We start from the raw sequence: 14877 nt of genomic DNA, 5'->3' as shown, positions 1-14877 counted from the left end.
TTACTGTGTAGCGCGTTCTCGTAGGACCTGAATATATAGAAAAAAAGTTGATGATAATGTTAACTCTGTGTACTTAACTTACTCTCTGCTTAGTTCTTGCAGTGCTTGTCGGTGATTCGAATCACAATCACCAAATCAAGGAAATCTATTTTATTGTTAGGGAGAGTTTGCCCTAACCACAAGATGGTACATTGCAAAATGGGCGGAAGCAATCTTCAAGAGAGGGCTTTTTTAGTGCAGTATAGATGGTTTGGCTTTGCAGAAAGTTTTTTTTTTTCTTTCTTTTTTCGGTCATGATAAGACATCAAAGTACAGTAAGTGAGCTTTCCTCGACAGGACACAAAATAAAGAACCACATCAGTGTCTTCTCCGTTTGTGGTGCCCGAACACTCAACCAGACAATTGGGGATATTAGATCAATCGTCATGTATCTCTTAAGCAAATGTTCTTGTGATGACAAACGTGTATAGCTAGTAGAATATGTGGAAGTCTGCCGGATATAGAGAGGGCTACGATAGTGCTCTTTGTAGATAGCTCATCGACAGAGTGCAGGCCATTACACAAAGAACTATCAGACAAGGGATCTATATCAGCCGCAATAATACATATCCCAGTTCCGGAGGGCTTGCGAGCATTAGACATATATATCTGCCACAAGCAGTCTGTAGATCTTTTAAACACATAGTGATATTCTGTGCTCTTTACATCTCTTTGTTGGTCACTTCATCTAAACATAAACCCATATGCCATTCTCTAAGCAGCAGCATCGGAAACCGAGCCGCAACCGCAACCGCAACCGCAACCGCTCTACTTGTCATCCTCCTCCACGATTTTGGAACGACCTCACTAAGCTGTGGTTGACTAAAAGCGCCTTGAAAGAAGCTCACCGACAATTCCAACTGCTCTGTCCAAGCCAGACCTCCGTTTTCAACTCTTACACCTTCGCCTCTGATTTCTTGCGCCGTTGCTCTGCCACTTCTTTACAAAGATCAGAAGATCTACCCGCGGTGGAGAACCAGATCTAGCAGATATTCGAAATGTCACTACGTGACCCCCCCCCTTGTACCGACCCGTAAAATACTAAATCGCCTTCTTTGCTTCCAGTATCCTGCACCAGCCAACGTCCAGCAACCCTCTCTGGATCCTCCCCACTCCAGCCCAACGCCAATGACTGGAAAAACCACTGTGTATGATCGACATTTCGAGGACCATTTGCTGAACCATGGGGTTTCCTACCACTATCTACCTACCCCGATGGGACGGAGCCGCCCGAACCAGAGAACTTGGCCGAAATCCAACGGAGATCGCAGGCTCCACGACCCTCGCGTGTACTATCGCCGGACTCACTGAAGAAGAAATACAAGGAATTTACCAGGGTCAATAGCAGAGCCATTGATGAACAGCTAGTGATCAAGGATATCCTACCTCTTCTTGAAGGCAAACCAACCGCTTCTTCTTTTCCTTCTGGAGGACACCGCTTCACGAACCTGGCTCCGTTGACCGACGGGACTCTCCCCAACGCGAAGCCGGATTTCTACTACGGTGCACGATCCAACCAGCTCGAGCCGGCTGTTCGACAGGCGCTGAATGACCAGATCATCCCATCCACCCAAGACCACGGCTGTTGCCCAGTGGCACCGAACTTTTTCGTCGCGGTCCAAGGTCATTGTGGGGCTGCGCCTGGAGCCATGCGGCAGGCTTGTCATGAGGGTGCTCTGGGCGCGCGAGCGTTACATTCCCTCCAGCTCTTTGGGCATGGGAAGGGGAATCCAGGTGACTGCAGACCGACATATGACAACAAAGCCTACACTACGATGTGTACGTATCATAGTGGGTGTCTGGGCATTTACGCAACCCATCCTACAAGGTCTAGGAGCCACTCCAACCACCAAGACTCTTCTACTCCTACTACGACTGATTATGTGATGACCCAGGTCGGGCAATGGGCGTTACTCGGCGATCCCGAGACCTACCAGCGGGGCGTGACTGCCTATCACAATGCGCGGGACATGACCCAGGAATTTCGAGACCGGTTGATCCAGCAAGCGAATGCTCGATATACAGCTGGTCAAGACCACCAGTTCCCCGGATCTCCACTCGAACCACGACGGAGGCGGCGGATGAGCCAAGCACCCGGCCGAGGGTTTTGTGGTAGACCCAGCCGGGCGTCTCGGCTTTGTGAGAGAGAGTGATGGGTGAGAGTGCCTACTCAGTAAGCTCCAACTTACCTACTACTTCTACTGTACATATGTTAGTAGGAAGTAACGTAACTTCCGTAGTATCTGAGATGTTCAGCAACACAACACAATTGGTCAGTAAGATTTTGGAAATAAGCCACTTAGGTACTTCATTCGATTTGCCAAACTGTACTGGATATTACGCATTGTACTGTATTCCGAGTAACTTATCCATGATGTATCAACAAGTGAACCCAAGTAAGTCGTGTAGACCAACCAACTGAGTCAATACTGGTATACATGGGTACTAGTACTGTAACCCCTTTCGGCCGACGAAAGATCCGACCGTGCGCCGCGAAGGTTTTCAAGATTGGAAGCCCTGGCATTCAAACAGAAACCTCACTTTGACTTTTTGGTTTTGACTTTTCCACATGATTTCACTTCGTCATAGCGCTTCAGTTTGTCAGCGTACGGAGTGTCGCGGAGGGTTATCTGTGCAATACGCATTCCAAGATCTTCGAAGAGGTTATTTCAAAGTTCCCCTACCCTGTATGGATAACCCAAGCCTTGATAAAATTCAGGTAACCCGTACGCGGGGCAACTTCCAAGGTAAAGTGTTGAGGTTGGTACATATGAGATAACTACAACGCTCGGAAGATAATTCCCCTCTCAACTAGAGACATGGCTACTCTCCAGCCGCCAGAGAATAACAAAACTCGGCCCATCAAGCGAGGTGCAAGTCACAGTCCGACTCGCAATCAGTTTCACACTGAACAGCGCGACGCCGAAGACTCCGTATGCGGCGGGCATCCAAATAGTCCGGCCAGCTACAGTACCAATCCCAAAACTCCGGAATGGAGTCGAAGCGCGGCCTGCGCCCGTAAATCACAGTAGGCGCCAGGACACATCCCCCTTGTCGTCAAGGACAACGACCCGCCACGCCCAATTCCGGATATTGGGGGCGTCGGGAATCGCATCATCCCGCTGCCGGCAGTAGAGATAGGCACTATACCAGTGAGGGTGTTCCCCGATATAGCCCGTGCCCGTAACCACACCAGCCGTGACCTCCAGATCATCGGCCTCGACCGACGGGCCAACCATCGATTTATGGATGAGATCGCCAATCCCGTCGGATTCCAGGTACTCCCGCCACCTGCGCGCACTCTTCCCGGACCAGCGCACGGTACCGCTCGGGCTGCGTCTCCGCCAACGCAGCCTGTTCCTCGGATAAGAGCATCAACCCCGGCTCAAAGCCGGGATGGCGGAGAGGCGGAAATCCCGGTCCTCGACCGCGTCGGCGTACTGCAGGAACACGCCCAGCTCGTCGCAGCGGGGAACCAGCCCGGGGGGTTGGGGGGCCTCCTGGCCTCGCTCCGCCGCCCACCCCGCCGCCTGCTGCTGGAAGACTTGCTGGAGCATATCCGGGAACTGCTCGCGGGCTTCGTGGGTCCGCAGTCGCGGCGGGTGCACCCCGTCCAGGGGAAATGGGAACACCTTCAAGGTTGTCCACGTCCGTGTCCAACGCCGCGGGAAGATCCACCAACCGCGGCGGAAACTCGTTCTCCTCCCTCTCGTTCGGTAGGTAGATGTGTCGGTACTCGACCATCTTCTGCCATTTCACTTCTTCGTTGGCCAGGCCCCGGGCTTCGATTTCATCCACGCGATCCTGGATGAATTTCCGGTTGGCCGTGGCCATCCGCACGCGGAATCGTTCCAGTGCTTGCTGCATTGGTCTGTTCAGCGTTCGTGGGAAGACGCCATTGTTTATCAAGATTGGTTTTTGATGGAATTCTGGGAGAGTGTCAGTGGGTTTTGGAGGGGTTGTTTCTCTATCCCTCGCTGGGACGCTTGCAGGTTTGCGTGCGAAGGTTGGGAGTGATCTGAGGCGCTTTAGCAAATGAGACTCGCGGAATGAATGGATCAAACCGGTAGAGATGGGATTATGACAAATCAAGACCAGACTCCACTGGCAATCGTACATGACCTTACTGAGTATTTTTATTTGATGCAGTGGGTGCAGTGCAGTGAGTGTTCAACTAGGGCGGGGAGGGGGGAGATAAGCTCAGCTGGTTTACAGTATCTTCGCCGGTGGAAGTACAGCGGCAGCAGGGTTTGGGTCTTTGGTTTGGCTTGGCTTGGCTTAGGCTAGGCTAGGCTAGAATAGAAGCCTAGAACTGATCTCGGGCTAGTGGGGGCCTTCCGTTCGAAGTTTCCGGGTTCTGGGCCCCCCATCGCTCCCTCGGCCGGATGTCGGGCGTAATTCTGTTCTTCTGTGTTTTGGGGTGGGTTTGGGTGAGATTGGTGGTGGTGGTGGTGGTTATGATTACCTTAGTGGTGGGCTTGAGTGGGCGCTGAGGACTTCGAGAACAATATCAATTAATGGGTAGATCGAGTGACAGGAAGGAGCGGGGGTCTGCCTCGATGTTACATCGCTTCAGTTTAGGTTCTGACGGTTCTGATTCGTAATTAGCCCTACGGTATCTTCCTTTGTCTGATTTTGTTTAAATATTTTGAGATGAGATGTAAGAGAAGACGAAGGGCCGAGGCCACTGGACTGTGCAAATAAAAACAAACTCTGGACAACATCACTCTACATCATCCCCGTCCCTACTGCTGACACCTTCATAACCCGCATCCGCAACCGCAAACAAAGAATCAATCTCCTCTAACCCCATCCCCCTCGTCTCGGGCAACAACCCATACACCAGCCCCGCGAACCCCGCATCCAGCACCCCGAACAACCCAAACGTCCCCCACCCCAGCCCCTGCAGCAGGTACGGCGTCGCACACGACCACCCAAAGTTCGACAGCCACTGTGCCGCCACCCCCATCGCCACCCCGGGCTCGCGGATCCGCGCCGACGAGAAGAGTTCCGCGCTGCACGGCCAGGGGAGGGGCCCCCAGGACAGGTTGTAGGCCACGATGCTGAGGTAGATCAGGAGGATGGTGGCGAGGGAGGCGGGCGAGAGCAAGGAGGATCCATGGTCAGGGTCTGAGTCAGGGTCAGGGGTGGCATAGGCAGGTGATGATGGCGATGACGGCGATGACGACGATGGCGGAGCAACCGAGGTGGTTCGCAGAACGGCTGCCGTAGCAAGCATGCACACCGACATGGCCAATGCACCCAGAATCAGCAACGGCCGACGGCCGAAGCGGTCGGCCACAAACACAATAAACAGCAGGCAGCTGATCACCTTCAGAAACCCAAAGATCCCCGTCAGCAACAAGGTCAGACGGGCGGTGGCGTCGGAGGCCGTTGAGACGTCACTGCTGCCCCCGACGAGCAGGGCGAAAAACTGCGGGCCGAAGTAAGCCATGGCGGTGGCCCCCGTGGACTGCTGGCAGACGAACAGGGCGACGCCCAGGATCAACCGATGCGCGTTGGCGCGCTGGAGGAGCTCCCGGGGGGAGAAGTCGGCCGTCGCGTGGGCGTCGCGCTCGATGGCCGACTGCATGGCCCGGAACTCGGCCTTGACCTCGGGGCCGCGCGAGGCGCGGATCCACGTCAGGCTGTCCCAGGCTTGGTCGGCGTGGTCGTGGGAGAGCAGCCAGCGCACGCTTTCGTGCAGAGTCAGCATGCCCACGCCCATCAGAGCGCCCGGGATGAGCTGCAAAGCCAGCGGGATCTGCCACTGTGCGGCGCTGCTGGGCGCGTACTGCATCCCGTAGTCAATCCAGTACGAGATCAGGATGCCGATCGTGAAGGTGAACTGGTAGCAGCTGCCCAGCCGGGCACGCATTGAGGTTGGGCTCATCTCCGTCAGATAGATCGGGATCACGGTAGCTGAGCCTCCGATACCCAGGCCGCAGATGACACGTCCGAGGTAAAAGGCAGGCCGAGCATGGGTGTCGAGGATCTCGAAGATCACCCCCGCACAGAAAACAACGGAGCAAATGGCCATGGCAGGGCGACGACCGAGTCGGTTGGTCAAGGGCCATATTACCAAGCTGCCAACCAGGGCGCCAGCCTGCTGGACGCCCACGGCAATGGCACTAACGCGGGTTTCATTCTGTGAGGTATATCGAAAAGACCGGTGGAAGGAGTCGAAGGTCAAAACCCCTCCTGCATGTATGTGTCATTCTTATGGCCTTGCCCTGTGGGATAGAAATCAAATACCGATCACGCCAGAGTCGTACCCGAAGAGCAGGCCCCCGCAGCAGACTATGGCCGTCAGCCAATACAGACGGAATAGGGCATGGCGGGACGGCAGCGGAGCAGAGGATTCCTCTGCATGCTGTATGAGAGGATCCTCAGGACGGATATCATCCTCAGTCACCAAGACAGAGGACCTCATCATGGGCCATACCCAGCAAACCAGATACCCGGCGCGACTGAGAGAGATATATGTCAGGGATTATGACAAGAAGTAAGGAGGTCTTCCGCGAGAATTGCGAGTCAGATGACGTACCGGCGCTTACGTGTTGCATGCAGCGGTCGGGGCGCCGATCATGATCGGCTATCAATCAGATCATCACGAAGGAATCAGTAAACAATTCCCGGCGCACACAGCGCGAATCCGCCCACGTTCGCGACGCATCCTGCCGCCTGGTCATCTCCTGCAGCAGGAGATAAACATTTTCGGCATGCGGGTGTCGCGCGGGCTGAGATTGGTCCTCACTGTTCTCACCTCGCTGGCTCATCTGCTTCATCTGCGACAAGATCCATTGCCGCTGCTCCAAGGATGCCTCCAGGCCAGCCACAAACAACGGCCACACGAAACTCGCAGGCAAATGTCGCTTCTCTCCTGCAGGGGACTGTGTGTCGATTGCTGCCAGATGAAGAATGCCTTCCACAGCTCGATGCACTCGATCCGTCCGCGGATAGATGGCGAATGCGACGCGGTGCAAGTAGATGAAGATCGCCAGGAAGTTGGCAATGTACTGTCTGAAAGTCTGGCATGCTTCCCGCGCAACCGCAGGCTGTAGAGTGTCGTGGAGCAGCTCGGGGCTGCTGTGGATGTCGAGCACGCGTGGACGTCGGTTCCAGAGCGTTTCCAGGTCGGCGCTTATCTGATGCGCGAGCTGGAGAACCTCGAACTCGTCACTAACAGTGCCGCGATTTCGGTGGTGTAGGTCTATGCACACAATCCGCCGGAGAATCTGTTGCGTCTGCAGAAGAAACTGAAAGGCCGGACCGGTGACTGCTTCACGGATGAGGAACGCAGGCTCGGGGCTGTCCTCATCCGCACTATGGCTTTCCTCAATTGGTAGGACCCCAGCATCCCTTCCTACTGGCGCAAGGCTCCCCAGGCCAACGAGCGGATCGCCCTCACGCCCAGCGATTAATGCTTTGACGTCTAACAGCGAGACCCAGGAACTGATCAGGCGGCTCACGCCCGTCCAGAGCCTAGTCCGGCCATGGAAGCGTTGTAGGAGTAGATAGGCTGAGTGGAGGAAGGACGTACCCGCTTCCCCCAGGTCTGGACTCGACAGATGCTATTTGGTGAGTCCACGATCCTGCAAGTCTCTAGAGAATCACCTACCTCCGCCAACATCAACATCAGCACCGTTGTGAAAACGTGCCTGAGCACGGGCTCTGGTACCTTCATGACTAGACATGACTGCACTTCTGACCACGCCAGCTGATGGTACCTGGACTTGCGGTTGCGGTCCCACGCCGTCCCCTCGACCCACGTCTGATGCACCTCCGAATAACAGTAGATACCAAGTAAGACAGCTCGACAGTCTCGCGACTGACGCACGATCTGTGCTCGCACATACTTCCAATCCAGGTCGACGGGGCCAAAGATTGTAGGCGGCGGATCGCTTGTCTCGAAATGCGCGAACAGTCCCGCTTCGTAAGGCGTCTGTTCGTGATGGGGGGCATCCGTCTCTCCAGAAGGACAATCGCCTAAACTACCAGAAATCGAGCTCATGTCCGCGCTAGAAGCCCAGTTCATCGTTTGTGCATGGTTCCTGGTGGATTCTGTAGTGGTAGCGACACTAGCAAGCTCAGGTCCCGCCGACAAGCCAGAGGGCCCATTCGTGGTTAGGTCGAGGTGCTTCTGCTGAAAGTCAGCGGTAAACTCCCCAATGAAACCGAGGATATCGAACGAGGAGACTAAGTCGACAGCTGACTCGGTAGGCGGATGGGCAGAGGCTGGCTGTCGTAGTGGTGACGAGGCTGGAACTCCGTCTTCACATAGGACAGTGTGGAAGAAGTTCACGTCGGGACGGTCAGAGGGTGTTCCAGCAGCCACGCTTGCGGAGGCTGCAGGACCATCCTGGCAGTTGATTCTTCGTGAGGGGATGCGGCCCGCGACAATGGTCTTGTAGGTACATGGGAGACGCAGACGAGTGCAGTTCGCACATGTCGGTTTGACCTCGTCGCACCGCACCTTGCGCGACCGGCACGTCAGACACCCCGTGCGGCGGCGGGGACCTGATCGGCCCATGCCACGTGCTCGAGTAGTCTAGCATAGTTAGTATACAGTCTTGTGAGATAAGGTGTCTGCAATGTGCGAGGGCAGATACCTCCATGGTCCCCAGATCTGACCTGAACAGGAGCATGCATGATGAGTGTCTGTTGGCGTCGAAGCGCATGAAGCGGGACTGACGATCACCCAGCGTGGGTTCAGGAACCGTCGCCGGGAACACCCGCCGCGGACCGCGCTGCGTCTACGGAATCACAAGGGAACAAAGAATGGCCTACACGTAAGGTGGATGTATTTACTGGAATCATCACTACTATATGACATAAGACCGTCCTGCTTTCTTCACGGTACCCTGTGGTAGAGCACCTCCCCAGGTACAAGCCGCTTCTTGTCCCCACCGAGGCATTTCGACGTATGGAGCAAATGTCCCCGTTCCTTGCGCACATACGCCGCAAAACAAGCTGCAGCCATCGCGATGGCACCGTAGCTGATATAAACTGGGTACTTGAACTGTTCCGGTGAGGGGAAGGCGATGGTAGTCGCGAATGATAGCAGCTCGAAGATGTTTTGGAGAGCCATTTCCGTCGCGGAAAACCGAGCCCGGCAATCTTCGTCGACTCCCTGCTCTCGTCAGCATTGGGCCTCTTCCTAGCAGTAGGCCTTCTTACCTCTTGCACCAGAAACTGTACGGACAGATCGAATCCCCATAGCCCAATCCGACTGAGCGCCACGCCCACGATCAAACTGACAGCGACCACCTGGGAAGAGGGGTCGAGTAAGGCAAAGGCCGCCACCGCTGTCACCAGACAGACGAACTGCCAGTTCAAGAACCACAACCCAGACCGTATGGGTCCGATTCTACTCATGATGAATGGAGCCGCCCAAGTCCCGGATAGCTCCGCCGCCACAGCACCAATCCTCATTGCGCTCACTTGCAGGGGTGTGAAACCGGTGTGAAGCAGGTAAGTGACCATTGTCGCGCCAAAAGACAAGACCGTCAGATAGAGTAGACTCAAAGCAAAGCTGGCTAGGAAGAGGGGACTTCGAGTGTACTCTTTCCACGGAGCTGCAGCGTCTTTGATCCGCTGCTTAAATCGCTGAGCTACGCTCCGAGTTTCAGTCGCACTGCCCAGGGCGCGCTCCGATCCAGCCGCTGGCATATGACGCCCCAGCTGAGAAACTGAAGCATAGACCTGGAATTGGTGAGCATTGAATCAGACACGAGACGGCCCATCATACCTGTGCGATGGCAACATATTCAACAGCAACACAAGACACGTTGACCCCCAGGGTCGTCCATATAGCAGCTTTGGTGGAGAAGCCGTCAACCAGCGAAATGAATATGGGGGCAATGAGCTTGCAGAAAAGATCTATTCTTCTCATAGATGCGTTGAGGTCTACTCAGTCAGCTTACATCGAGCCAGATATGCTAGAGGGCTCCTACCTTGACGAGGTATCTCCAAAGCATCTGCCACAACAATGGCCTGCTCAGCACGTCAGAAAATTACCGTGCAGTCGTGCATGTCATGAACCTACCCAATCCCGCTCCACTGCTACTGTATTGGCCGTGGCGGCGAGTTTCTCGAAACAGGCCAGCACCACTGTCGCTACGAAGAGAAGGATCCTCAGCGTCGAGTTCGAAGAAGCAAGTAGCACCACAAAGCAAGCACAGGAGCCCGCTACGGGGAGTCGCTGCCAGACTAGGATGCTGTTAGCATATTATCGACTGGAAGGTCAAGAACCATCTGCGTACCGATCGAGTGTCTAAGTGCAGTCAATCGATTGGATCGGTCCACAACCGAACCGAGCCATGATGACAAGACAACGGCCGATAAGGACCGCACGAGTGCGTAGATTGAGGCATATAGCAGGGTTCCGGGGAAGATGGACGCCAGGAACAGGACCGCGCCGAATTCAAACATGCGGGAGTTCCATGTCGAGAGAGAGTGAGAGATGTAGAGTCGTAGCAGAACTCGTGATGAAGCCTTTGAAGACACCGTATGTGGGCTCACTGGTCTGTCGATCAGTGGTTCGTGGGCAATTAGAGAGCTCGATGTCTCGTCCGGTTCGGAGGTGGACGGGACCATGGCGGGACGTTCAATTGCAGGATGGTCGCATCACACAAAATACTTTCAGTCAGATTGATGTTCAGGACATCGCAAACTGGCAGCGTAGATCGCGCACGTGTAGAGTAGCGATTGGTAACCTTGAAATTGCAAGGAGGACTTGAAGGCAAGGTGCAGCGGAGGGTGAATTCCGAGTGGGCTGAGGAAAGAGAATGAAAGTAGCCGTGGTTCGTTCGCCGGGTGAGAACCGCGGGAGCCTAATAGAACTACTGACTGTACTGTAGATCCATGGATATGTGCTGTATTGTACACAGCATCGTTCAACATGTACTACTTCAAATCGACGCATGAAACAACATGAAAATTGATTCATCAGATAATTATTCTCACATGTCATTCATCAAGCTGTCTAAGAAACTGCTCGCAACGAGACCAGCACCGTTGACGAACTTTTCCGAAAGAAATCCCCAGGGTCACTACTCTCCGACTCAGCTTTGTAAGAGAACAGTTTCGTAGCAATACCCGCAAGGCAAAAGGCATATGAAGACATGATCCCGCTCCCTCACATGCATTGCTAAGGTATGATGTTCAAAAATGTACAGCAAACACGGTAAAACTTTATATCCAGATAGGCAGCAGGCAAGTGGGGCATGAAGAGTGGGTGAGAAGGATGAATGCATCGCGATTCCTGTCACGAGTAAGATAGAACAATAGGAAGACATTAGAGCGCTGGGATTAAGATTTGAAGCTTTCTTGTCTTCGCCCGCCGACTATGAAAAAACCCTCACGCATGAATCCGCACTTCCAGTGGCCAGGATGCACCGGATCTTCTTGTTCGCCTCCTGTCTTTGAGCCCCAGGACCAGCCTCAGTGGTCTCTTCTGTGACAGCATCATCCGTCACCACATCGGGAGCCCACCTAATGCAGCTGACAAAGTGTCCATGCGCGTCGCTAATGGTCTTGACGAGCTTGGCTTCCTGTGAGAGATCCCAGCACCGGATAGTCTTGTCGTCCGCCACACTGACCAGATATTTGCCTCCAGGATGGAACACTAAGCCTCGGACCCAGTTATCATGACCGACCAAGGTCTTGATCAGCCGTCCCCGCGAGTCCCAGAGTCTGATCGTCTTGTCACGAGCCCCGGTCGCAACAAATTCGGCTGAGCTGGTTGCAGGGGGGGGCTTCTTCAAGCCAGCCAAGGTTGCTAGATACTTGTAGCTGGCTGGCGGCGCGAAGACACAGCATTCGAGATAGTTCTCATGACCCAATAGTGTAGCCTTCGCCTCCGCCGTCGCAACTTCCCACACAGTGGCGGCCTGATCTCGGCCACCCGACACCAGCCATTTCCCGTCAAACGAAGGGGAGACGTCTCGAATCCAATTATCATTCGAACGGATTGTCTTGACGCAATAGCCCGTGGATGCGTCCCATATACGGATGGAGGCATCGCGACTGGCCGACACGAGCAGATTTCCGTTGTTGGGCAGGAAGCTGACCGCCGAGACGGAATGGTCGTGTCCGGAAAGAGTTCGGATATTGGCATAGTCGTTGCTAGGGTCCCATAGTTTGACTGTAAGGTCACTTGAGCAGGACGCCAGCAGTGTATGCCCTTTTTGTCCGCCATAGTCCAGACCCGAAACTGCCCGCATGTGGCCCTTGAGTGTCCTCTCCAGTTCCCCTAGTTCCCAATCCCAGATCTTGATGGTGCAGTCTTCGGAGCCCGACGCCAGCGATGTGTAGACAGGATGGAAGGCAACGCAAGTCACTGCATCGCGGTGCGACTGAAATTTGTGCCGCGCCGGTGATGAGGGGAGCCAGCTCGTAGGGTCTTGGTTAGGTCGTGATCGGGACGTCAAGGCCATGGAGTCCAATTCGGCCTGCAAGGTCGACACCTTCGACTCTAAGTCCATGATCTTCACTGTCCGTCAGCGCATGCGAACCCCTCTCCCGGTCCCGCGCCCAGGGCAAGCGGTTGGTGATTTCAAGCGGGGTAGGGAGAAAAATGCTCTCACCTTCCTCTGTAGCCGAGCCACGCTCGTCCATTTTTTCTCCAGCAGTCCCTCATATTTCTTGCATGCGGTGTCGTCAAAGCCGTCGCCGATCGGGAGCTCTTCGCGTATGGTCGCAACGCTTCGGGTAGCATTTATGGAAGATAGATAAGCTATTAGGGACTTGTGCCTAGCCTTGTATCAGTGGATCAGCAGACAACTCAAATCGGAATTCGCAGAGAAGCTTACAGCTCCTCTGCTTGTCTTGTTGTCAACGTTTGACTCATGACGAGAGATATGAAGTTGGGTGGATTTGAAAGCGATTTCGGGTTGCGGCCGCCAGAGGGCGACGCACTTCGTCACACAGACGAGCAATCGGGAGTGGTTGCTGTTGCGGTCACTGTGGCAGTCGGATTGGGGAATTGAGAGAGATAAAAAAGTTCAGAGCATGACAGAAAATCAGGGAGGCAGAAATTTAAAGGTTCGGGTGGTCAAACGCAAAATTGAGTGAATGGGAATCATGAATTCCTTTGCTTTGTATACAGTCGGTTTCGCGCGTGCAGCGCCCAGGGGCCGCGGGACCTGTGGGCACGTGTTTCGATCTAGAGTGGGCGGTGAAGGCAAGAATCCAATGAGGGAGCATTTGCTCACAAGGCGGGGTATTATGCTGCTGAGTCAGATCACTACGCTGCACAGTCGGTTTGCCTGGTGGTCGATATCTCTCTACCTTCAAGCCGGTAAGACAAGGCTGGAAGCACTTTGTTCAGGATACAACCTTCTAAGACTTTGAAGATCTGTGTTAAAACAGCCAGACATGCACATACATGATCTACCCACCATGTGAGTTGTGATCATGTGATTCCCTATTCAACATGGCATGGAACTCGCCTTCTTCTATTGCACATTTTAATGGTATCATAATAGTATCTAAGAAATCTGTTCGTAGGTGAGAAACAAGTATTCACCCGTGTCTTTTCACTCCCATTGCGTGCCCTTCAGGCGCTGCATCAGGTAATCGACCTCGACGACCTTGGTAAGGGGAATGACATATTCCTAGAAGACAATCAGTGAACTTCCAGACCTCATAGTAGAGGAGTATTCTCACCTTGTACATCGCAACCACCGCCTCGACATTGATTTTGGGTCCGCTCTCCGTGGGAAAGGCGGGATCGGTGCCGTATGTCTTAGCCTTCAACGCCAGGCGCTCGAGAACCTTCTGTTCGACCTTCGCATCGGTGATAGCAGCATCAATACCCTCGCGGTCATTGGCCTTGATCAGTTTGACGAAGCGCTCGGGTTCCTTTTGGAACTTGGACTCGGCGACAAACTTGCCGAAATGGATGCGACGCGAGAGGGCCTGTAGACAGCTGACGTCGCAGGTAGCCGAGGAGCCATAGTTTTCCTGGGTTTCGCCGCGGTCTTCACGGCCGAACTGAGCGCAGACGGCGGGAAGAATGTTCTCAATGTAGCGTTGCTTGATGATGCCGTTGACGTTCACGTCATTGTCGTGCAAGATTCTGGGGTACTGCAGGGGCGCCAGGATCGGTTCTTCCAGAACCTCGGGGAAGAAAGGGTATTCATCGGGCGACTGGTAGCGACGGACGCGGGACTGAATGCGTTCCTGCTCGCGAAGCAGGTAGTCCAAGAGGCTGATATCATTTTCGGGGATTGAGACACCGCCGGGAGTGTAGACGGGCTTGTTGAGGGGAAACTGGACTCGTTCGATCAAATGAAAAGTGATAGTGTCTTCAAGTCGGCTATAGGAAGCAGATTAGTGGGCTGTTCTATGATTCTAGGGAGTGAGGCTAAGTGGTGAGGTATGCAATGAAATTGAAGCCATACGACGGTGGTGGGAGGGGGCGAGTAGCAGGGATGATGGTCGACCGTCTTAAGAATGAGGGGATCTTCGATAGTGACGGACGGACGGAGGGGCAGGATTATTTCCGGCTGATCGTCGACTCACATTAGCTGGAAACGGATGTTGGCAAGATCCAACGCCTTGGAGGCATCGGAAAGATCAATGGCTGTATCCATGATGTTGCAAGATTATCAGTTTATGAAAGAAAAGAATTCAATTTTACTATCGGAAGCAGAGAATCGGCGACGTAGAGGTTTCAAACATTCCTTGGGAACGATATCGGATTTAAGTGCTGGGCAGGTTACAGAACCTACAGCACTAGCCTTGCCGATCTCCACGGCTCTGACTCGATTTTGAGAGCGGCATAAGGACTACATTCCGACGGCTGCACAAATTATACGAGCTCAATGCGCG

At 54.1% G+C, this 14877-nt stretch overlaps 8 protein-coding genes across 8 annotated transcripts; 2 read left to right on the top strand and 6 right to left on the bottom strand.

The window, feature by feature from the left end:
* Window positions 1-713: 713 nt before the first annotated feature.
* BO66DRAFT_395195 (uncharacterized protein) lies at window positions 714-1148 on the top strand. The gene is made up of 2 exons (XM_025648163.1): window positions 714-1039; window positions 1105-1148. Exon 1 carries the CDS (start codon window positions 744-746, stop codon window positions 1023-1025), a length of 282 nt encoding a protein of 93 aa, XP_025499620.1. The 5' UTR covers window positions 714-743; the 3' UTR covers window positions 1026-1039; window positions 1105-1148.
* A 74-nt stretch (window positions 1149-1222) lies between these two features.
* Window positions 1223-2311, top strand: BO66DRAFT_474789 (uncharacterized protein; the record flags this gene model as incomplete). Its single annotated transcript, XM_025653169.1, has 2 exons — window positions 1223-1328; window positions 1408-2311. 2 exons carry the CDS (start codon window positions 1223-1225, stop codon window positions 2190-2192), a joined length of 891 nt encoding a protein of 296 aa, XP_025499619.1. The 3' UTR covers window positions 2193-2311.
* A 590-nt stretch (window positions 2312-2901) lies between these two features.
* BO66DRAFT_414895 (uncharacterized protein) lies at window positions 2902-3906 on the bottom strand (the record flags this gene model as incomplete). Its single annotated transcript, XM_025649503.1, has 4 exons — window positions 2902-3024; window positions 3084-3257; window positions 3516-3616; window positions 3672-3906. 4 exons carry the CDS (start codon window positions 3904-3906, stop codon window positions 2902-2904), a joined length of 633 nt encoding a protein of 210 aa, XP_025499618.1.
* Window positions 3907-4362: 456 nt separating this feature from the next.
* On the bottom strand, window positions 4363-6472 carry BO66DRAFT_414894 (sugar porter family MFS transporter; the record flags this gene model as incomplete). Its single annotated transcript, XM_025649502.1, has 4 exons — window positions 4363-4439; window positions 4629-4731; window positions 4796-6240; window positions 6295-6472. The coding sequence occupies 4 exons, from the start codon at window positions 6470-6472 to the stop codon at window positions 4363-4365; spliced, it is 1803 nt and encodes a 600-aa protein (XP_025499617.1).
* BO66DRAFT_461195 (Zn(II)2Cys6 transcription factor) lies at window positions 6171-8657 on the bottom strand (the record flags this gene model as incomplete). Its single annotated transcript, XM_025652329.1, has 3 exons — window positions 6171-7613; window positions 7661-8590; window positions 8652-8657. 3 exons carry the CDS (start codon window positions 8655-8657, stop codon window positions 6642-6644), a joined length of 1908 nt encoding a protein of 635 aa, XP_025499616.1. The 3' UTR covers window positions 6171-6641.
* A 168-nt stretch (window positions 8658-8825) lies between these two features.
* BO66DRAFT_358407 (putative iron-regulated transporter) lies at window positions 8826-10835 on the bottom strand. The gene is made up of 6 exons (XM_025644933.1): window positions 10305-10835; window positions 10088-10251; window positions 9996-10035; window positions 9791-9948; window positions 9220-9744; window positions 8826-9172 (listed from the first exon to the last, which is right to left on the bottom strand). The coding sequence occupies exons 1-6, from the start codon at window positions 10636-10638 to the stop codon at window positions 8894-8896; spliced, it is 1500 nt and encodes a 499-aa protein (XP_025499615.1). The 5' UTR covers window positions 10639-10835; the 3' UTR covers window positions 8826-8893.
* Window positions 10836-11095: 260 nt separating this feature from the next.
* On the bottom strand, window positions 11096-13123 carry BO66DRAFT_395188 (WD40 repeat domain-containing protein). Its single transcript, XM_025648162.1, has 3 exons — window positions 12855-13123; window positions 12630-12795; window positions 11096-12530 (listed from the first exon to the last, which is right to left on the bottom strand). Exons 1-3 carry the CDS (start codon window positions 12890-12892, stop codon window positions 11388-11390), a joined length of 1347 nt encoding a protein of 448 aa, XP_025499614.1. The 5' UTR covers window positions 12893-13123; the 3' UTR covers window positions 11096-11387.
* A 308-nt stretch (window positions 13124-13431) lies between these two features.
* On the bottom strand, window positions 13432-14639 carry BO66DRAFT_358403 (chorismate mutase ARO7; the record flags this gene model as incomplete). The annotated part of the gene is made up of 3 exons (XM_025644932.1): window positions 13432-13658; window positions 13711-14362; window positions 14569-14639. 3 exons carry the CDS (start codon window positions 14637-14639, stop codon window positions 13581-13583), a joined length of 801 nt encoding a protein of 266 aa, XP_025499613.1. The 3' UTR covers window positions 13432-13580.
* Between the last annotated feature and the right edge of the window lie 238 nt (window positions 14640-14877).

The sequence above is a fragment of the Aspergillus aculeatinus genome (assembly GCF_003184765.1).
Source record: "Aspergillus aculeatinus CBS 121060 unplaced genomic scaffold BO66scaffold_58, whole genome shotgun sequence".
Taxonomy (NCBI): Eukaryota; Fungi; Ascomycota; class Eurotiomycetes; order Eurotiales; family Aspergillaceae; genus Aspergillus; species Aspergillus aculeatinus.
Note: the sequence above shows the minus strand (reverse complement) of the source record. Positions and strands in the feature narration are given on the sequence as shown.